Source organism: Sminthopsis crassicaudata, chromosome 4 (genome assembly GCF_048593235.1).
Source record: "Sminthopsis crassicaudata isolate SCR6 chromosome 4, ASM4859323v1, whole genome shotgun sequence".
Taxonomy (NCBI): Eukaryota; Metazoa; Chordata; class Mammalia; order Dasyuromorphia; family Dasyuridae; genus Sminthopsis; species Sminthopsis crassicaudata.
The window spans coordinates 370,672,926-370,695,382 of record NC_133620.1 but is presented as its reverse complement, the minus strand read 5'-3'; the positions used below and the strand labels follow the sequence as shown (position 1 = coordinate 370,695,382).

Genomic DNA, 22,457 nt, shown 5'->3' with positions numbered 1-22,457 from the left:
CTGGTCCCAGGCTCAAGAAAACATGGATTTAAGTCCAGCCTGTGACACATTCTGCCAGAAGACTCCAGGCAAGTCAGACCCCAAACCTCTCAGTGCTCTAAGCAAGTCTCTTGGACTATAGATTGCAGAGAAAGTATAAACTGCCAGGGTGAAACAATTTTCTCACAAAATCTTTTAATAATAACAGAAAGATTGGCTTTATAATTTACAACAAAGTATTTATGGGGCAGCTAAGTGGCCTAGTGGACAATGCATTGGTCCTGGAGTCAAGAGGATCCAAGTTCAAATCCACCCTCAGACACAACTAGGTGTATGATCCTGGGCAAACTGACCTGACAAACAAAACAAAAAAGCCCCTAAAGTATTTGCTCTGTGCTTTCTCATTTGGACTTCACTAAAACCTTGTGAGGCTGGTGCAATTATCCTTATTTATGAGGAAACAGGCAGAGATGAAGTGATATGCCCTTGGTTACAGACCTAATTGTATCTAAAGTCACATTTGAACTTGGAGCTTCCTGACTCCAAGTCTAGTGTTCTATCCACTGTACTACCTAGCTGCTTGTCAATATGGATAAAATTATAGGTTAACCTAAAAAAACCAACCAAACAAACAACAACAACAACAAAAAAAAAAAAAAAAAAAAAAACCCGACCCTGCAGATTCTTAGTTATGCACCTATTCTCTCCTCAAAGACAGCAAGATGACAAAACAAATCCCACATTCTGTAGACACCTTCAGGCAACTGGTTAGAAATAGCTACTGGAGAACACAGGTATTTCTATTTAATTTTTACTCCCAAAGAGTATCAATTCGGGGGTGATCCTGACGAAGGAGATTCCTTTCATTCCTTTGTCATCCCTACTATTATTATGAAACTAAAGGGAATGTTCTTCCTTAGCCAGAATAGCCTAGGAGACCCTTTCACAAATTTCTTAAATCTTAAACATGGAAAGAGGCCATCTTTAGAGTTTGTCTAATCCAGCTGGCACCCCCCCTCCCTCTATGTTGTTGTTGTTCATTATTTTTCAGCTGTGTCTGACATCTTGGCAAAGATACTAGAGTGGTTTGTTATTTCCTTCTCCGGCACATTTGACACCCTGAGGCAAACAGGGTGAAGTGACTTGCCCAGTCACATAGTTACTGTCTTAGACCAGATTTAAATTTAGGAAGATAAGTCTTCCTTACTCCAGGCCCAGCACTCTATGCACTATGGCTCCTAGCTGCCCACCTCTCCCTCTATATTTGGCAACAAGGGTTGCTTGTCAACAAGTCAACAGCAATTATTCAATACCTATTATGTGCCAGGCACAGTGCTGAGCAAGTAGGGGTCCAAAGAAAGGCATCAAAAGTCTCTGCCTTCATTGACACTTCCAGTCCAGTGGGAGAGACATGTTAAGGAAATAAGTTACATATAGAATAGAGAAGTGATTTTAGAAAGACACACTTGTAAAAAAAAGCAGTTCTTGAGTTGGGTCTTGAAAGAAAGTCAAGAATTCTAAATCAAAGATGAAGGAATGAGGACATTTCCAGGCCTGAGAGGTAGCAAGTACAAAGACCCTGAAATAGGAAATGGGATACCCAGTGTGAGGAAGCCCTGTGTCTATACAATTGGATCAGAGTGTATAAAGGAGAACAAAAATATATGAAGCCTGGAAAGGTAGGAAAAGGTCAAGTTTTGAAAGACAATGGCATTCTCTCACTGGACTAAAGGACATCTTTTCTAGTTGAGGAAAAAAAAGACAGCTGCCTGGATAGTAACTGAGAGAAAAGCCAGGCTTTCAGAACAATTATAGAAGAAAACATTGGATCCCAAAGGCAACACTTTCGCTCCTATCCTATTAGAAATTTCTTATACCTGTATTAATTCCTTCATCAGATCTACAAAACTCAATCTGGTTCCTAGGCTTCCAAAATGTCCCACTTCCCTTGGGTTCAAGTTGGAGTAAAGGTGGGTTCTTCTTCTTAGATATCTTCACAGAGCAGTTTATTCCCAGGAGGGCTGGCTTTACAAAAAGAACATTTTGAAATTCTGGACTTAGTTGCAGGACAGAACTAAGAGATGCCATGGAAATATACTTGGGAGTAGATACAGAAATATTCCAGAAGGCTATTTGGGAACAAAAACAAACTGCCTCAAATAAGGTAGAAAGTAATTTTTCAAGGTGAATATGAAATAAAGAGTTTCTGATTAACGAAATCATTTGACATTCTCACTGACTAGTTATAATTCCCTTGCTGCATTTTTTCCTAAACTAGGTTAATTTAACAACTGGTATTTTGTTGTTGGAAGGCAGAGTGATACAATGCTGGATTCAGAAGCAGGGATCTAAATTTGAATTCTCCCTCTGCATCTCACTATCTGTATACACTCTCTACCTCAATGGTTCTGCTTCTTCATCTTTTAAATGAGGGTGGTTCCAGCCTCTTTCTACTTCTATGATCTTAGGATGTCTCTGAAATTTTCTGATTTTATTTAAATTTGTCTTCATCTTTTTCTGTGTGTGTGTGTGTGTAGTGTGTTTAAATTTATTAATTTTCAACATTTATTATTATTGCATTTTGATTTCCTTTTATCCTTCCTCTTCCTCCCTTACCCTCTCCCCAAGAGGGAAATAATCAATCTGATAAAGATTATACATGTACAATTACATTAAACATATTTCCACATTAGTCATGTGAAAAAAAATAAACAGAAACTAAAAGGAAAAACAAGGGAAAAAAAATGAAAATAGTATGCTTCGATTTGCATTCAGACTCCATAATTCTCTCTAAATGTGGATAGCATTTTCATCTTAGAATTTTTCTAACTAACTATCAATGCATGCTGATAATTTATTAAATCAACAGGAAGCTACTGTTCTCACTAAAAAGTCCCAGGCATTAGGATTCAGAGAGTTCAGAGGAAAGAAAGAATAGTGAACAAAAAATGTTTAATTATTTTTAATAGCGTTTTCCCCCCATTGCATGGCAAGACAATTTTTACCATTCATCTTTACAAGATTTTGAGTTCCAAATATTTCTCTCTCCCTCCTTGCCTTCCTTCCCCTCTTCCTAAAATGGAAGGCAATTTGATATAGGTTATACATGTGTTACCATATAAAACATTCTCATATAAGTCACAATTATGAAAAAAGAGAAAAAAAACCATGAAAAAGAATAAAATAAGTGAAAAAAGTATCCTTTTGTGATATAAAAAGTATCCAGACTCCATCAGTTCTTTACCTGGATGTGGATAGTATTTTCCTCTGCAAGTCCTTTATACTTGTCTAGATCATTCATTCATTCATAGTAGATCATTCCATAATGCTGTTGATGCTGATACTGTCTATGTTTTCCTAGTTTTGTTCATTTCACTTTGCATCAATTCATACAACTCTATTTTTCTGAAATCTGCCTGTTCATCATTTCTTATTGCATAATTGTATTATATTATATTCATATACCACAATTTGTTCAGCCATTCCCCAGTTGTAAGCATCTTTCAGTTTTCAATATCTTGCCACTATGGAAAGGGCTACTATAAATATTTTTGCACAAATGGGCCTTTTTCCCTATTATTTGTTCTCTTTGAGATACAGACCTAGTATTGGTAATGCTGATCAAAGGATATATCCTCTAGGCATAGTTTCAAATTGCTCTTCAGAATGCTTAAGGTCCCAATTTTCCCACATCCTCTCCAATATTTAACTTTTTCCTTTTTTGTCATATTAACCAATATGATAGGTGTGAGGCAATACCATAGAGTTGTTTTAATTTGCATTTCTCTAATCAAAAGTAATTTGGATTGCTTTTCCCTACGCCTATAGATAGCTCAGATTTCTTCCTCTGAAAACTTCCTGTTTATATCCTTTGAACATTTGTCAATTGGGGAATGACTTGGATTCTTTTAAGTTTGACTCCATTTTCTACAGATTGAGAAATGAGGCCTATATCAGAGACATTTGCTACAAAGATTGTTACACAGCTTTATGCTTTCTAATCTTGGTTGCATCGGTTTTATTTGTGCAAAAACTATTTAATTTAATCAAAATTATCTATTTTACATTTCATAATACTCTCTATCTTATTTGGTCATGAATGATTTTTTTCCTGTGAGGCAATTGGGGTTAAGTGACTTGCCCAGAGTTACATAGCTAGTAAATATTGTCTGTGGGCAGATTTGAACTCAAGTCCTCCTGACTCCATGGGCCAGTGCTCTATCTACTGTGCCATCTAGCTGCCTCCTCCTCTCCTTCTCTCTCCCTCCCCCCCTGACTAAACTTCAGAATTTGGATATTATATCACTTGATAGATATATATATATATATATATATATATAGTATTGATATTACTTCATTGTCTATGGTATCTTTTAGCAAGATATAGTTTCCTTCCTTCTCTCTTTTCATTTGGTCTATTTTTGCTTTTGCTTTATCTGAAATCAGATTTTTTAACTTCAGCTGAGCTATAATAGATTCCACTCTAGCCCCTTATTTTACTCTGTGTGTCTCTCTGTTTCAAGCGTGTTTCTTATAAATAACATATTGTAGAACTATTTGTTTTTGAGCCACTCTGTAATCCACTTTTGTTTTATGGGAGAGTTCATATCATTCACCTTTACAATTATGATTAGCAATCATGTATTTCCCTGTATCTTATTTTTCCTCTCTCCTTTCACCCTTTCTCTCCTTAACATTATTTTGTTTCTGTTTATCATCTCCCCTGATCTGCTCTTTTTCTTTCAGTCCCTCTTTGCCTTTATTTAATCTTCTCCCCTCTTACTTTCCTGTTGGGTAACATAGGTTTTCATATTCAAATGATTATGTATTTTATTCCCTTTTCAAGTCAGTACTGATGAGAGTAAAATCCAAGAGATGTCTATGATCCACTCTCCCATCTTTTCCTCCACTAATAGGTTTTTTGCACCTCTTCATGTGAAATAATTTACCCCATTCTACTTTTCCCTTCTTTCTGTACCTAATGCATTATTTTTTTGTCATTCTCTCAAATTCACTTTATACCCATACCCATTATGTATTATAAGTATCATCTTCTCACATATGGATGGAAACAGTTCAACTCCATTGAGTCCCTTAAAAAAGGGACTCTCTTTTTAAGAGTTCTCTTGGATATTGATTAGAAATCACATTTTTGTTCAATTCTTGTCTTCCCCTTGTGAGAGCTTGAAATCCTATTTCACTGAATGATCATTATTTCCTTTGAAGTATTAAATTTAATTTTGCTGGGCAACTGATTCTTATTAGATTCTTTGCCTTCTGAAACATTTTCCTTAACCTCTGATCCTTCAAAGTTGCAGCTGCTAAGTCCTATATAATCCTAATTGTGGCTCCCCAATAATTTGAATTGTTTCTTTCTGGCCACTTGCTTTACTTTTTCTTTGACCTTACAGTTCTGTAATTTGGCTATAATGCTCCTTGGAGTTTTTGTTTTGAGATCTCTTTCCTTAAGTGATCAGTAGAGTCTTTCAATACTTATTTTGCCCTCTAATTTCAGGATATCATGATAGTTTTCCCTGACAATTTCTTGAAAGAGGCTGTCCAGGTCCTGTTTTTGATTTAAGCTTTCAAATAGTTCAGTGACTCTGACATTATTTCTCCTAGATCTATTTTCCAGGTCAATTGTTTTTCCAATGAGGTATCTTATTTTCTTCTGTTTTTTCATCCTGAATTTGATGATTTTTTCTTGATGTTACATAGTCATTGACTTCTAACTGCCCAATTCTGGCTTTGAAGATGTTTTACTCAGCTTTTGTACTTTCTTTTCCACTTGACCAATTCTGCTTTTTAAGCAGTTTTCTTTTTTCAAACTTTTTCCCCATAATTTTATTGTATCATTTTCCTTTCTTTCCCCAAGTTTTCTTCTATCTCACTTATATGGTTTTTAATCTCCCTTTTGAGCCTCTTCCATTAATTCCTCCCCCCCTCCCCCCCGCTTGATGCTACTTCCTGTTTTACTTTGGGGATTGTTTTTTAACATCACTAACCTCTTCCGAATCTGTGTCTTGATCTTCCCTGTCACCATAATAGCTTTCTATGATCAGATTCTTTTTTTGTTGTTTTTTGCTGATCTTTTTGACCTTTTTCCTTTCTTTTAAATTTGAGCTCAGCTTCTAGGGTAGAAAAGGGACTGTCTCAGGCTTGTGCCAGGAACTGCAGATTCTGGCTGTTTACCTGGTGCAGGAGTGATGTTTCCCTGAGGCCCCCAGCGGACCCTTGTATCTGGTGCTGGCTGAGGGGATAGGGAAATTGGAGGCTGTAGCAGTCTGGCAGTTTACCTGGTACTAAGTCTAGCATATGCTAAGGCCATTGGGGTATTTCTGCATTTCCCCAGCACTGAAGCACATGAAGAAGGTCTGGTCACTAGACTGCCTGTTTTCCCAGGGCTATGTTGAAGCACATGATGGTTCTCAGAGTTCAGAATGCCCATTCCCCTGGCTATACTGAGGCATGTGGGGGGATCGGTGTTGGCGTTTACCTGTTTCATAGCACTGGGGCTCAGGATCTCCCACTGCTTTGTTGAAGTGGGGTTGTTACTGGCTTGCTGAGAAGCTTCCTGTTTTAGATTCTCTTTCACCTGAAACAGACCTTTTTTGCCAATCTTCCAAATTTCTTGGGTTAAAAGATTGTTTCATCCCACCTTTGTGCTGGTTCTGATGTTCTAGGATTTGTTTGGAGGTGACTATGGAGGAGATCCTATGATTTACTGCTTACATCATCATCTTGCCTCCAATTGTCCAATTGTTTAGGACCCCATTTGGAGTATTCTTGGCAAAGATACTGGAGTGGTGTGCCATTTCCTTCTCTGGCTCATTTTACAGGTGAAGAAAATGAGACAAACAGGTTAAATGACTTGCCCAAGATCACATAGCTAACAGAATGTCTAAGACCAGATCGGAACTCAGGAAGAGAAGTCTGACTTCAGGCATGGCACTGTATCCCTTGGACCACCCAGCTACCCCCCAAAAAAAAAAACCAAAAATAGGGCTGGAAATTGGGACCTAGGAAAAGGGCCAAGAAAATGGATGGCTAAAGTTTTTAATTGGAGGGATTCTATTTCTACTCTGAGCAGGCTTAAAACCAAAACAAGAATGATTAAGATTAGACAAATATTAAGAATTTTATTTTATTAAGAATCTCAAAGCAGTTGACTGAGTTACAGAGGAAGGCTAAAGAATCTCCCTCTTCAAACTCTTTGAGATTAAAATGGAACTACACCAGAACAGGTTGAGTTACCAGATGGTAAGTGTGAGAAAAAGGGATTTTGGATGCTTTTTGGTGGATCCTGCTAGGCCTAGATTTACAGGATAGAATCAGTGACATAACGATAGTCTTCACTCGGTAACAACAATGTGGGAGAGGAAATGGTATGTAAAATATGGTCACAACAGACATAGACAATTGCTTTTTTACTGCTAAATATGCAGAATGGTAACTCAGTGGTTCTGTAAAGACCCGTTTTTCATTAGAGCTAGTCAAATATGGTGGTTCTCAACTTTACCCAAAAGCGGGACCTTGGCACTTCCTAAAACAGCTCTCCAAGCAGCCTTTTTCACTCTAATTAATTGTTTCAACCTTTCACTTCTCTTCTTATAACTCTACTAATTTCTTATCAGATCTACAAAACCCAATCTGGTTTAAAGGCTTCCAGATTATCCCGCTTCCCTCCCACTCATAAGTACCCCAGCTGCCCCTTCTGTTCTAGCCAAACAAATTACTAGGCACTTCTCTCCCTCCCACTGCTGCCTCCACATCTTCCACCCACTGTCTAAAATGTCTTCCCACTTCCATCTGCCCAAGCCATCCCTCTTTTCTCATTCCCATCATTTCCAAAATCCACCTCCTCCAGGGAGCCTTCCTCAGTTGATAGGATAGATTAAGATAGGATAAGGATAGCAGCAACTCCATTCTCTAATCAAAATTGATGGTATGGATTGCAAACTAAACTTGAAATCAAGGAGAACGTCCCTTGCCCCCAAAACACACACACACACACACAAGAGGTTCCCTGGGATTTACCCTATTTCAATAGAATGTTCTTTTTCCAAAGACAAGGAAATCCTACAGGGTCAATCAATAATCTGATGGAGAGGCAACTGTGGAATGGTGCAAAGAACACTGTTTGGATGGATAAGTGGATAAAAAAGCATTTATTAGGCATTTACTATGTTCCAGGCACTGAGGCAAGTGTAAGGAACTTAGGATTTAAGATTAAGATTTCAGATCCAAGCATACAGCCTAGCACATAGTAAGTGTTCAATAAATGTTGATTGGTTTAACAAAAAAAAAAAAAAAAAAAAAAAAAGCTGGGAACTAGGTAAGACGATATGGAAATTGCCAGGAAGAAATGTGAGAGTGAAAGTTCACATCCACAGCCCCATGGGAAAAATAAAAGATTTGTGGGAGGGATGAGGGTGGCCAGAGTGGAGGCAACATGGATGGATACATCCATCCATAGCAATGGATGATGTATCTAAGTATAGAGAAGATAGACTATAAGTTTTGGGGGGAAGGAAAGGAAAATCTCTGCAGAAAAAGGAACCTTCAAGGACAAAGAAACTGAACTATAGGGTTGTATAAACAGACAGCTCCTCAGTCTGTATTTAATTCAGCAGCATGACAGGCCTACTGACTTTATCTTGAAGGAGACTAGCATTATTAAGAAACTTTCTGCCTGCTGGAATATTTGACAAGAGTAAATATTTCACTGTTACAACCGATCTTTGGAATCTCCATACGTCCCCAAGATTAACCCTTCTAATCCCAAACTTAACAAATTCCCCCTCTGAATCATCTGCATCCTTTTCCTGTTGCTTAACTTCCCAAATAAGGAAAGTGGATGAGCAATCTCAGTCACCTCCTTTGGCTGCCTGAAATATCTCCTCAGACTGTGTAAAACCCCACATCTATATGCATCTTTCCTTGTTCTGTGGAGTTACTGTAGTCAACTCCCCATCAGCTGAGGCCAATTAAAATTTTTCTCTTCCCACATTTACTGCCCTTTAGTCAAACTGACAAAAGATAGGAGCTCCAGCAGGATCTTAGGAGTTTGAGGAATTCCCCAATATGAGTCCTTCCTGGAGTCTGGAGACCTTCCCAAATGAGTTTCACCTCCAAATTATGTTCACTATGTTCCAGATCCACATAAATCCCATGTCTAGTTACTTCATTGTATCCCTGTTGATGTGAGCTTTCTCTCTACATTTTTTGCTGACCTTGCTGTTGGGAGGTTGTATTTACAATGGATATTAATTTTCTTGACTCATTTTAAGACAGTGGAAAGAGCACCAATGTCACCTCTGCCACCTTGCCACCTGTGTCAGCTTCGGGCAAAACTCTAAAGCTTTCTGAGATTCCACTTCTTTATCTATAAAAATGAGGAGGGAAAATGAGAGCCCTTCCAGTTTTGAGTCTGATCCTATGAAATAATATTCAAAATGCTATTCAGAGCAGGGATTGTTCCTTTCTTCCCTTTTCTCCTTTCCTTCCTTTATTTTGATTGATTTATTTTGCATTTATATGCCTTGTGCTGAACCTGATAACATAGTTCATTGCCTATAAAGTAACAAAATCAACTGGGATTCTTTCCACTCATACCAGGATACTCTGGAAGCTTCCTCCAACTGTACTTCCATCTTTAAAGAGTTCTCTATTTTAATTCCTTCATTTGCTAGGAGGTTCTCTTTCCATTCTTTCCAACCCTTGAGGAAATGGGATCCATCTGTTCAGTTTACAAACCCCTCAGAAGCCAAAAGGTCTGAGCCTTACTTAGAGTCCAAGGCTGCTTTCAGGAGAAGCTTGGATGGCAAATAGAAGTTTGAATTTCAATAACAAAGGGTTTGGCCCAACCAAAGTTGCTACCTGGCACAATGTTTCCAGGGAGGCAGGCAGCCTGACTCTGTGAATTGGCTGGTCCTTCTTATGCCCTAGGAAGGCACACTGAGACCTCAGTTTCAGGTTTGGTCAAACTTCCCATCCTTAGACCTGCAAAGGGATATATTTGAACTGGCCACTGTTCAGAATTAATTGTATATGCTCTGGTTTTCTTCCTTTTTCACCCACTGTATTTGTAAACCCATAAAAGTTTGGAATAGTGGACAATGCTAGGCTTGGAGTCAGGAGGACTTGGTTCTTGGCCAGTCTTCAACATCCTAGCAGTGTGACTTACCCAAATCACTTAACCTCTTGTTGCCCCAGCAAACTTTCTAAGACAATAAATGAATAAATGCAGATTTGCATTTGTGGAGGGAGTTTCTACACTAGGAATTCCCCACATGAATAAAATCATAGGTCTAGCCTCCCTATCAAAAAATAAAATAAAGTAGCACACTTCTTGCCTTTCATTCCTGAGACCTAAAGTTCAAATCTCACAAATCAGGAATATCATTTCCATCCATCAGGTCCTTGGGTCCCAGGATGAGATAAGCAGAGAAATCTAGGTAGGTCCTGTTGTAGGGTATTCATTCCCTTGAGGGGTGGGACCAAGTTTCTGTGTTAATTCATATCCTCCAGAGATTAGCCATTAGTGAGTTCTTAATAAAGGCTTGTTGACTGACTGATAGTTAGGAGGGGAAGAAGGTTTAAGGGGGAAGAGCCAATGCCCAGCTCAGAGCTCTTCAACTGCACCAGCATTTGACACACCCACAAATTAAAAAGCAAAACATTTTAATCCATTAGTTCTAAAAATAACAGAGACAGCTTCCAGCCGGTGGGCGCCACACTCTGCCACAGACTGATTAGAGAGCTAGCTTGACTGCAGTAAGTACCAGGCTAAAACCAGTTGATTGGAAGACACAGTTCGAGACAAAACGACACAGACACAGGGAGACTGGCAGTCCCTCTCTCACCAGGATCAAGGGAGCTTCCAGTTGTTGGCTTAAAAAAATATACTTAGAAGGGTCAAATTTCCTCATGATCTCTAAAAACATTTCCTTGTCTTCAAGGCACTACCCTCTCTGACTGTAAGGTATTCAAAAAGCTTGTGTCTCAGCTACCAAGCTATTGAGCTGGGCCCCTGGGCCCCTGGTCCTCTGGACCCCTAGGCCCCTGAGTTTGGTGTTAGTTCGACCAGCACTGACATGTGAGGTCCTATGATTCTCATTTTAGTCACCAAGAGGCGTGAGGAATGGATGCCCACTCATGTTAAGTAACAGCTTGGATAGCACACAACTCTGTAGCGGAATACTGATGATGACGATGGGAGCCTTCTAAAGCAGGGTGGGGGAGAGAAAGTAGACACTCTGATACAAAACTGACAAAATGCCCACGTCCCCAACACAACTCGCTGGAATTCCCTCGGCCATCCTTCCATCGACCACATTCCAAGCACCTGTGCTCTGGTCCCAGGCCCTGCAGGTCTCATGCTTTGGTGATGTACCCTTCTCGAATGAGGAAGTCATAGATTTTCCGAGTCTTGTTCACGTCTATCTTGATGAGAGCTCTAGCCTGTGCCAGTCTCAAGCTGCCCTGTTTGTTGCACTCGTTCACTAGAGCTGATTTGTATTCTAAATAGGCTCCAGGGACCAACCTCACCATCTGACAGAGCTGGAAGACATGGCAAATTTAATAATCGTTAACATCTGTCACTCTCATCATTTTACCCAACAGGTATCACCAAAAAGACAGAGAGTGACTTCATCCCATTGGTATTTCCACAGGAGCCACGGGCTGGCTGGGCCACATTCCACCAAGTGGCTTCTCCTTTAGAACAAGCCCTAAGGGGAGAGAGCCACGTGGGAGAGAAAGCCAGGGCAGGATGCTCAGAGAGCTCAAGAAGGAGGTTGGCTCTGGGCCCGGCACTTATTGGAGGAGACCCAAGTGCTCCTGAGGGGGTAGGAGACCTCTCTCTCCCTAAGGAGATAACAAGCTCCATCCACACTCATCTCTTGGGGCATATGGCCAAATGTGGCAGTGAGGAGGGAAAAGGTACTCTGATTTCCAAAGCCAAGATGCTTTTTAAAGTCTCAACCAAAGGAAAAAACTCCTCGACAGTCTCTTGCTTTGGGGCCAAAATTCCCTGTCAACAGGGGTTGTGGGGAAGGAGGGACGGAGTGTTAACAAATACTATGAGAAAGCAGCAGAGACTCCAATAAATATAGCATTACAGACCTATGTCAGTTCACTGGCCTGCCTGATTTGAACTCCCTTGTCATTCTGCATTGAAATTAATCTCAGTCTGGGATCCTCAAACCAGGGTCAACCAAAACCTTAAACTGTTTCCACTATCCCTAACAGGGACAAAAAGCAAAACAAAACAACCCCAAACCTCAAACATCAATCAAATAAGTTTTTTTTTAATTGCTTACTATGAGCTAGGCATTGTGCTAACTGCTGGAAATATAAAGGCATTTTATGAGAACTTCACTCATCCCCATACCCCCATGTCCCCAGCTCCTTCTAATATGGCCTGGAATAAAATAGGTCTCTCACTTGTGTAGGAAGCTTGATTTTGATTGGTAGTTTAAAGACCAGACTAGATCCTCTGAACATGAGTATGCAAACTCATTACAAGTAAAAACTGCTTCTTTCTTTGTCTGGGACAGTACTAGGCACATAAATATGTGCTGATTGAGCAATTAAACATTCCTCACCCTCAACCCACCCCACCCATTACTCCAGTAGCTAAAAGAGAAAAGAATGTTTCATTTCTATCTCAGATTTCCACAGTACCTAGCACAATGCCCGGCACATAGTAAGTACTTAATATAGAATTGAATTAGCAACTCAGGTATTTATTATTAATATCTATCACTCAGGTTAGATGAGAGAAGGGCTAACCTTTAGGGAAATCCTCACGGAACTTTAAGAGAATATTGAAAAACACAAAAAGAATTGTAGTTTTGACAGAGCTTTTGACAGTGAATCATTTTTGGAAGTAGTCAAAAGAACAATCAAATAAAATGGTAAACAAAATGGGCAATTAGAGTGAGCTATACTATTTTTGAATCAAAACAAATAAAAAGATGAAGGTGTGATCATAACAAACTGATTTTCCTAAGTGACTCCAAGTATCTGCATTTCAGCAACTTAAAAAAGAGGTATTGCAACCAAGTTCATCCTAGAATAAGCTTACAACCCTTCTGGAGGGTTTCTTTTAAAGGACAATACTCATTTAGATGTGAAAGTTCTATTCTGTTGGGGGGGTTTTAAATCAGTCACAGTATTTTCTAGTTATGTATTACCAAAGAAATGGATAGGAGTATCCTTCTACCCTCGCAAAAATCAAAGGTCAGAGGGAAGATATCATAGAGGCATGGAAATGTATTCTTGCATTCTTCTCTGCCCGGAAACACCGAGAAGCCTAGACAGCCCTCTGCCTCCCATTTCTCCCTGGCTGGGTCACGGCTCTGCTATGCCCGGCCCTGAATTCGGCTCTTGGGACAGATTAATTCAGTGAGAAACCAGCCCCAGAACTGTGGATCCTGCTCCTTTTGTTACCTCTTTTTCCTTCTCATTTAGCTTCTCGGTGCCTGGGAGGCCAGTGAGATTCAAGGGAGGTGCACTCCGTCTACCTAAAGTCAATGAAAGAAAGAAAGACACTCAGTAAGCCTGGCAGTTGCACAGGGGCACATGCAACACTGGGGACCACAAGAGCACAATGAAAAGAAAGCTAAATTTGGAGGCAGAGGACATGGGTTCCAATCCCAGGTGGCTCTGCTACTTTTAGCTTTGGGTAAGTCTAAGAGCCTTTTAAATGAAAAGGTTGAAATAGATGACATCTAAGGACCTTTCTGATTCTAAATCAACCAACCAATTAATAATATTAAGGACCAATTAAATGCCAGCCAGCCACTGTGCTAAGGGTTGGGGAGACAAGAGACAAAAATGAAACATTCCTTGTTCTCAAGGAATCTATATATGTATGACTCCATACAAAATAAAGACAGGATGGTTCTGAAGGATGGCACTGGCAGCTAGAGAAAGAATAAGAAAAGGCTTTATGTGGGAGGTAGTGGATTGAGCAGAGCATTGAAGCAAATGAAGGATAGGTGAAGATGATGTAGTCAGACTGGCAAAGAAAATATTGGTATCTTAGTCTAGAGACTGTTGGCCTGGACCCTTGGGCCTCTGTCAGCAAACGTGCTATATACACAATGCTTTGGGCATGGTAGCCAGAAGACCAAAGATGGAACTGAGACATTTCCATCCCTCCTGGGCACCGCCCTGTCCCCATCCCAAACACACATACAGACATTTCATGAAATTCACACAATAATAAGGAAAGGGAGCAGCCAGGTGAGGCCCCCACAGCCTCCTACTTTAAAAGGATTCACTTGAGGAAAAGATGCTTTTCTATTCACCTTAATCAAATACTCCAGTTAAACATTATCAATTCCCATCTTAAACTAAAATAATCAGTTCTAATATTTAAGGGCTGGATGTCTGGGTAAGTCACTTTTTGACTATAGCAGCTTCTACCAATGAAGCAGGAAATCCCATCTATCATTTTTAGAACAAACTTTATTGAAATCTTGTTTTTTTAATCCACTTTCATTTCCAAATAGCACCATGCCCCTGCCTAGCAGGCTATTTCTTGGAAATGTAGAATAATAGAAAAAAAATTTGAGCAAAACTAACCAACCTATCAACAGAGTTTGCCACTCTATGCAGTGTTCCATATCCATAGTATCCTACCTCTGCAAAGGGAAGGAAATGTGGTTTTTGTTTTTCTTGGATTAGACCTGTCTTTTCACTGGCCAGTAAGAAACTTCCCTTTAACAAGGCAGAATTTTATCTCCTTAGTAACTTCTTGGGTCCTGGGAGCACTGGTAGGCTAAGTGATATTTGTCCATGGTCACCCCAGAATGTGTCAGACTCAGGCCTTGAACCTGGGTTTTCCTGACTCCAAAGCCAGGTCTTGATCCACCACTCTCTAGTATTTTCCTTCTTTCTTCACCAGGACTGAGTCTAGTCAGTATAATTAAGCAACATTCAGATTTGAATTTCTGTTCTTTCCCTTTGCATGGTTGTTGTAGTCACTAAGTATTTTGTTTTCCTGATTCTCCATACTTTACTCTGAATTTTTCCTAATTATTACTTCTCAAAACACAGTAAATCTTTTATGATTTATTTAGCTATTTCCCAGCTCATGAGTACCCTGTTTCCAATTTTTTGCTGCCACCAAAAATGTTGAAGAGCAGTTGGAAGACTTAAGAACTAGTCCTTCCTACTGCCACCTCTAAACTGCCAGGCTGAAGGAGACATTGGTTCCCCCACACAAGCTTGCCAACTAACTGACTTGCAGGACAGGACTATAAGGGTAAATTATCCAGACACTATTTGACTTTAGATCAAAGGGAGACTGTTAGGCTTTCTTATTTACTATATGAGGGAATATCTGCTCTTTCTATACCTGCCCTGTTTACCTGAGAGATTCAGGTAATGAGGCACTCATAATTCAGGGTACAGCCTAGGGTTACCTCAAATACTGGAGTAGAGAGTCAGAGCAGCAGATCCTGGGAAAAATGCTGTCCTAAATAAGGCTTTTCATCTGAATCTGGAATTATGATTCAAGAACAGAAGAGAGTAGAGAGTAGGGGAAAAAAGGGTACAAGAAGTCTGTTTAACCTCTGAGGCAAAGGGACTGTTAACAAAGGCCAGTCTGTTAGAAAACAGGCCCTTCTGTAATCAGAGAGGATGAGGGCTTCTTTCTAGCCAAAAGGCCTAACCAAACATGGTCTGGAGGAAAGACAACCATTAGAGAGAGAGACCACCAAAAGAGGGCTGAAGTCTAGGATATCAGTTTTAAGGAGACAGAGAACAATACAGAGAGGGCAGAGGAAAAAAGGGTTCAAAAGCCTACAAAGCACAAAGTGCTGAGGTTAGCCCAGGAAACCTCAGGGAATAACTGAAAGAGTTAAAAAACTAAGGTCAAATTTAGGGAATCAGTGCTTCAAGATTTAGGCCCAAATTAGTCACTCTGGGGTATGTGTCTTTCTGAACTTATCTGCCTAAGATTTTTTTTTTCCAAGTTTCTATCAAATAACCTAGATCTGACCTTTCCTGTTTTATTATTGAAAAAATAAAAAAGCAATTAAAAGAAAATTGATCTGTACAAAATTTGGTGCAAGACATGAGAGTAAAACTGGAATATGTACAACAAATAGATAAGAAGAAATAACAGGAAAAAAAAATTTCTCTCTCCCAGCAGTGGAATATCCTCTGAGCAGTTCATTTCAATCAGAAGCCTTGAGAGATCCTTTTATGACTGAGGTCATGTCACTTAATCTACCTGAGCCTCAATCTCTTCATTTGTAAAATGAAAGAGCTGGAGACCTGATGGCTTCTGAAGCCCTTTCCAGCTCTAGAACTATAATCCTATGACTAATTGTGAATGAGATGGTAATAGCTTCTCCTTCAAGTCTTCAAAATGCTGAAAAAGCTTAGGGTGAAATATATATATACATATACACACACACATATATTCACATATGTATATAGAGAATATTCATAGCAGTACCTTTTATGGTAGCAAAAAACTGGAAACAAAATGGGTGGCTCATTGCCTAGGGAATGGTTCAACAAAGCAAGGTCTATGAATATAAATGTCTGGGATAATAACTAAAGAATTCAGAGAATCATGAGAAAGCCTGTAAGAACCGATACAGAATGAAGCAAGCAGAACCAAGAGAACAATACTGCAGCAATACAAATAAAAATAACACTGAAAAGCAGCCAGACTCTCATTGATTTTAATGATCCAATCCAGTCTAGGAGATAGAAGATGAACTTTTTCTCCTTTAGAAAGAGAGACAAAAGGGAACTAGGATTATATGATGTTCTATATACTATCAATACTATCAAATATGGTGATGGGGTTGATTGGTTTTTCTTAATTTTTTTTTCTTTTTCACTAGGGAAGGTTTTATAGAAAGTAGGCATATTTGGAAATGTCCATAGTATCAGAAACAAAAGCCACCACTAAGTCTTAGGGTGGAATTTTTTGGTGTTTAAATCCCCCTACGGGGAGATCCTGCCATGGAGTGGTCTGTCCTGGTTAAGTAAGAAAACAATTACTCCACACTCCATGCAACCAAGTAGAAAAGAGACAGAATTATGTTTAAAAAAAAAAAAAAAAAAAAAAAAAAAAGCACTATCATCCTTTATATCTTCTAACCAGTATTTGATATGATACCAGACATCATAGATAAAGTATGCTGGGTTCACTCTCCAGGCTGTCCCATACTGAAGAGGGAAAACACAAGAAATGCACACACACTACATTTATGAAGTATTACATCACCCTTGGGTTTCTGGGAAGGGACATTCTTCTTGGTTGGCATATAGGCTGTATCACCTACAATTAAGAGGCAGTGTGGTGTAATGGCTAGAGCACTGGACTTGGGAGCCAGAAGACCTGGCTTCTAGTCCTGGCTCTGTTATTTACTAATTGAATGACCTTCAGCAAGTCACAACCTCTTTGAACCTGTTTCTTCATCTGCAGAATGGGAATGATAATTTTTTCACTCTCTACCTTCCCAGAGTTGCATGAGGATTTAGAAAGTTAATGTTTTGTGTCAAGTGTTCTGTCCCCCATAAAATGCTCTGCATATTTTTATTACTGCTATTTATCTAGACAGGATTATTCTCACACTTTGCAGCAATAACCACAATAATATCTATGAGTAAACAAATTACACTACATTAAGTGTCAAGTGGAAAACAAACAAAAAATCTCCCCCACCTGCAGGTCTTCCCTCCCCAGTCTCAACATAGTTGGAAGAGGAAAGGAAAAGGAAACTCTATGAATCTGGTGACAAGAACCAAGGAAATACAGTAGTATTTGGACACATGGGTCACACTAGAACACACAGACTCTGGCCATAGGCCAGAAGATATCCTGAATTGATGCTATTCCCGCCACTCTGGATCTCAAGGATGAAATGGTAATCTTAAGGACAGACAGGCAATCACATTTTCATAGTCACTCCAGTTTGAGATATAATTACCTGAATTTGAAGACAGTGGAACTGAAGGATTCAAGCCTGAATCACTATAATGAAGAAGAAAAATTTGAGCTTATGTTACTTCACATCAAGAAAGTAATGATCACAAAAATGGCCCTTGGGAGTCTTCTGCTATTCCAATGATCATAACAAACTCTTATTTTCTAATCATCACTCTGAATGACCAGAATGAGGCTGGGCCAGTATCCCTTAGAGAGCACATGACTACATTTATCCACGAAGCAGGAAAATTCTCCTGGGGGAAATACTGACCTGGACTATGTGGGACTGTGTGAGGGCAGAGCATACTATCCTCAGCTGAAGTCCTAAGACCTCACTGAGATGGGAGGAGTATCTGTATACATTTTAATAGGACCAAAATGACCAAGCAGAATAAGAGGACAGTCATATTTCCTCAAATTAGGAATAAATCACTGTTCCTTCAATGGGCTGTTTAGTTTGAGAAAATTCTTAGGGCAGAGGGGTGAGAGTCAGCCTGATGTGATGGGAAGACTACTGCCTCTGAAGTCAGGGACCTGGCTCCATTGTGTGACCTCAAACCAGCCACTGCATCCTGTTAGGCCTAAGCTTCCTGAGGAGGTTAGGATAATCTCTAAGGGAGGCTGGGCACAGGGGAAAAAGAGGTAGATTCGAAGTCAAGAGGCCTGGGTTCAAATCCTCCCCCAGATACTAATTAGTTGTATGGCCCTTGGGCAAAGCCCTAATTTCCTTATCTGTAAAAAGTGGGTATTGGACTAAATGGCCCCAGGATCCCTTTCAGCCCAAAGTCTGTCAATCCCATAACATCTTCCCCACTCTAAATCCTATGACACTGGGCTCTACAGGCCCCCAATTCCCTCAGCTGTGGACTATGGCCATACATGTCAGCTTGCCGACGGAGCCACTGTTGGCAGGCGCTGCTGTCCTGAATGTACTGCAGGACCTCTGACAACATGGTGCGCTTCAGGCGCTCTTCCTCTCGGGTCTTCTTGAGGTGATCATAGGCTCTGGCACCTGAGGAAGAGGCCAAGATTATGAAGCCCCTACCTGCCCGGCCGGACTGCCTCGGCCCTCTGCCCAACCTCGGTCCTGGCTGAGCTGCTGCCACTTTCTTTAACAAAATTACTTTATTCAACTGGAGGAAAATCTAAAACTTTTCTTGACACGGGATGAAGACTGTAAAACTTCCCCAAAGCACAGGCTGTTTTGAAATTTCCCATAGGGTTTTCCTTTTCACTGCATATTAAAAACTCTGATATGGAAAGATACCCAAAGTCTGATCTTATTCCTCCAGGGCTACAGCAGAGAAGATACTAAGGAAGGGGGAAGGGAGGAGGAGGGATAGCTTTTAAAGACTAGAGAGATAACAGGGAGGAAAAGGGAAGAGGAGGCACAGATGTGGTCAAAGATCTTGCCCTCCTCTTTTGTTTGTTTGGTTTTTTTCCTAATTCTCCCCAACCTTTCCTGTTCCAAATAAACTTAACTGAAGGCACCTCAGATTCTTGAAAAACTTGTTGAATGGGGAAGGACCAGATTCTCCATCTCTGAAATAAAGAAGATACAAGCTGGAACCTGGTACCTGATAATCTGTATCAAAAATTAAGAGCTTAAGCACAGGCTCAGGTCTTACAGGAGAACCCTGGCTCTAGAACTGGTGAGGTTCTTGACCTTGTTTGGGCCCTGGATCCCGTTGAGAGAAGTCTGGTGAACCTATAGACCTTTCCCAGAATCAGGTTTCTAAATGCATAAAATAATATGCATGGAATTAAAAGAGAAATAAGTAGTTTTAAAATAATTATCAAAATATTTAAAACAGCAAGTTCCCAGACTCCAAATTAAGAACCTCTGCTCTACATGCATTATCTCTCTTTTTTTTTTCCTCTGATGACATACTTGACTATTTAAGTACATTCCTATCTCAGGAAGTTTCAATCTACGGTTTATGAACTTGTTTTTTGTTTAAAAAAAAAAAAAAAAAACATTCTGATAACTATGTTTCAATAGAATTGATTCACTTTGTAATCCTATGTACCTTATATTTTGTACTTAAAGACAATATTGTGATGAGGCATTCTTAGGTTTTATCATACTGCTCTAGGATTCAATGACCCAAATGAAGGTTAAGAACTTCTAATTGATTGAGGCTGCACAGGAAAAGAAAGAACTCAATCTGTACCAGTAAATCTTGGAATAAAACAAATCTGCTCCAGATCCTGAACAACACCAAATCTGAAATGGGGGCACGGAGATCAATCTGAGTTACTTACTACAAAAATTGGTGATTCCAGCTGTCCTGTACTCCTGAAGCCGCTTGATTTCCCTTCGAAGCTCAAATTCTACTGTCTCCCCCCACAAAAAAAAAAAAAAAATGAAGAAGGACAAATAATAGAAAGATAAAATGATAAGTTGGCAAACAGTTCCATTGGCATTCCCACAAGTGAGTCATTATACATCATACCATAAGAACAGGTTGGGGAGATTCTATTTTGGGAGGCTTATTTTTAAACTCCAGATTTAACCAGAAGCTGATAAAAAAAACCATTACAGATGTTTTCCAGCTGTTGTGTCTAGATGCTTACAGGACTGTTGTTTCTAAGGGAGTTAACTGGCTTCAACTAACTCTCCTGAAAAAAACAAACTCTACTTCTGAAAAGTTCAGGCCCAGGAGACCATATCCTTTCACCTATGAGGTCTGTTTCTGAGAATAGTTGTTGTATCCCTTCTTCAGGGAAAGCACAAAGGACCCAGATAGTATTTCTTTGCAGTTTTTCTCATAAAGGGATAAAAGAGCAGTTTGTTTTCCACAAATTCAAGGTTTTTGTCTACCCTGAACAGACAGATTAAGTTGCATAGGTTGGAATGTTAAGCAATGGAGTACTCTAAGCCTGGAAGGATTTAGTTCTGACAAAGAAATGGCTCAGTCAGTTGGAAGGGCCCCACTCCTGAGGGGTGACCTATGAATAGGGTTAGTCCAAGCTGGGATAGGAAGTGAAGAATCACTCCTCAGGACAAACCACACATAGACAGAGAGCCAAAGAGAACCACAGAATTGGTTCAGACTGATGCACATAATTCTCATGCAAGCAAATATTTAAGTGATGAGACACTGGATAAATATGTTGGTAAGGTGCCTTCCCAGAATCCACTTCTTGGTAATCTTGGGCAGAGTAGCCACATGTATACTGAGCCCATAGTTAAGGCTACACATTTGAGTAATCCAATCTGTGGTGGTTAAAGTCTGCATCTCATTGCCCAGTTACCTGGGGCTTTATGTGATGGTAGAAATCAAGTAAGGGAAGCTGTTTTCTCAGAAACTTTATATAAAGAGAAGTGAATATTGGCAATGCCATCTGGATGATTCATTAAGTCTCAGTGCCACCGAAACACCTTGTGCTTCCCCAGAGAAGTCACTTAGAAAGAAGCTTCTCATTACTCACTCTTCTTCCACCCCCATAGTTATAAAATTATCTCTAGGGTCATAATAGAAGACCTAAGACAGAAATACCCTTCTATTAAATAAAAGTATATGTTAACGACACAGTCTAGAGTGAATCTCCACCTTATGCAAATACACACACATATTCACAAATATTGAAGTTCATTGGTTCCCTACATGCATAACTTTCAATGAATTTGTCATGCTCAACTGGTCCCACGATCCTTGCAAACCGCCGCATTGTCTCGTAAAGATCTTGGACCTCTTTGGGATAACGCCGTTCCATCACTACAAGAAATAACAAAACACAACCATTGATACCACAACGAAAGGAAAGAAGTCCCTAGGTCATCTGTGTTTCCTAAGAGGGAAGGTAGGGAGAAAACAGCAAAAATAATTCATTAAGCACCTCCTATGCATCAGGTACTATGCAAAGTGCTTTACAAATATCTCATTTAAGGAAAGGGAACAGTTTCAAACTACACATGACATATTTGTTCATGAACAGGAAGCAAACAGGAAAAGCTAAGAATGCAAAACATTAATTATAATAAGAACAGTCAGCTTATAACTACCACACATTGATATAATCACACGAGAACATCTCCATAGAGCACAAGGTGACTGTATAGACCTCATGTGACCTGGTCAGAGGACCATACAAAAGCTAATGGGAGATAAAATTGAGGGGCAACACCTGGCTGGTTGAGTCACACTTTTGATGATATATGTTTTGTGTTGTATTAGACCCACCCAAATTCATAGCTTTGTTTACTTCTCCAGAAAACCCAATAGCCAAGCTAAAAGTGTTGTCTTATCTCTGACACCCCCCCATTTTAAATTATGCCTATGTGCCGTAAATAAGGAGCACACTTCTTCATTGTGTACATAGAGCATTTTGAACCCTGATAAAGGCATGAAACTTGGCAGCTACAACCATTGACTGACATCTTGCTGCCTCATCCTCCAGGCAGGCTAGGCCCCCATCCATAGCAGTCAAAACCAACAGCTTTACAAATCACTTCCTTTTCAAGTATCTGAAGCAGTAGGGAAGGGGGCTAGGGCACTGCAGAGGAAGA

The 22,457-nt window shown here is 39.8% G+C and overlaps 1 protein-coding gene across 12 annotated transcripts in view; it reads right to left on the bottom strand.

Moving 5' to 3' along the window:
• TADA2A (transcriptional adaptor 2A) overlaps positions 1 to 22,457 on the bottom strand; it is an 88,101-nt gene that overhangs the window by 6,515 nt on the left and 59,129 nt on the right. For 7 of the 12 annotated variants that reach the window (XM_074262079.1, XM_074262076.1, XM_074262078.1 and 4 more), the window contains 7 exons: positions 21,556 to 21,666; positions 20,210 to 20,281; positions 18,824 to 18,956; positions 17,946 to 17,989; positions 17,240 to 17,293; positions 13,435 to 13,508; positions 10,646 to 11,541 (listed from right to left, as the gene is read on the bottom strand). In XM_074262079.1, the coding sequence (XP_074118180.1) occupies positions 11,356 to 11,541; positions 13,435 to 13,508; positions 17,240 to 17,293; positions 17,946 to 17,989; positions 18,824 to 18,956; positions 20,210 to 20,281; positions 21,556 to 21,666 (674 nt within the window). In that variant the 3' untranslated portion in view covers positions 10,646 to 11,355. Of the gene's footprint in view, positions 1 to 10,645; positions 11,542 to 13,434; positions 13,509 to 17,239; positions 17,294 to 17,945; positions 17,990 to 18,823; positions 18,957 to 20,209; positions 20,282 to 21,555; positions 21,667 to 22,457 lie in introns of those variants that run through there. The other 5 variants (XR_012481280.1, XR_012481281.1, XM_074262072.1 and 2 more) reach the window with 3 other exon arrangements.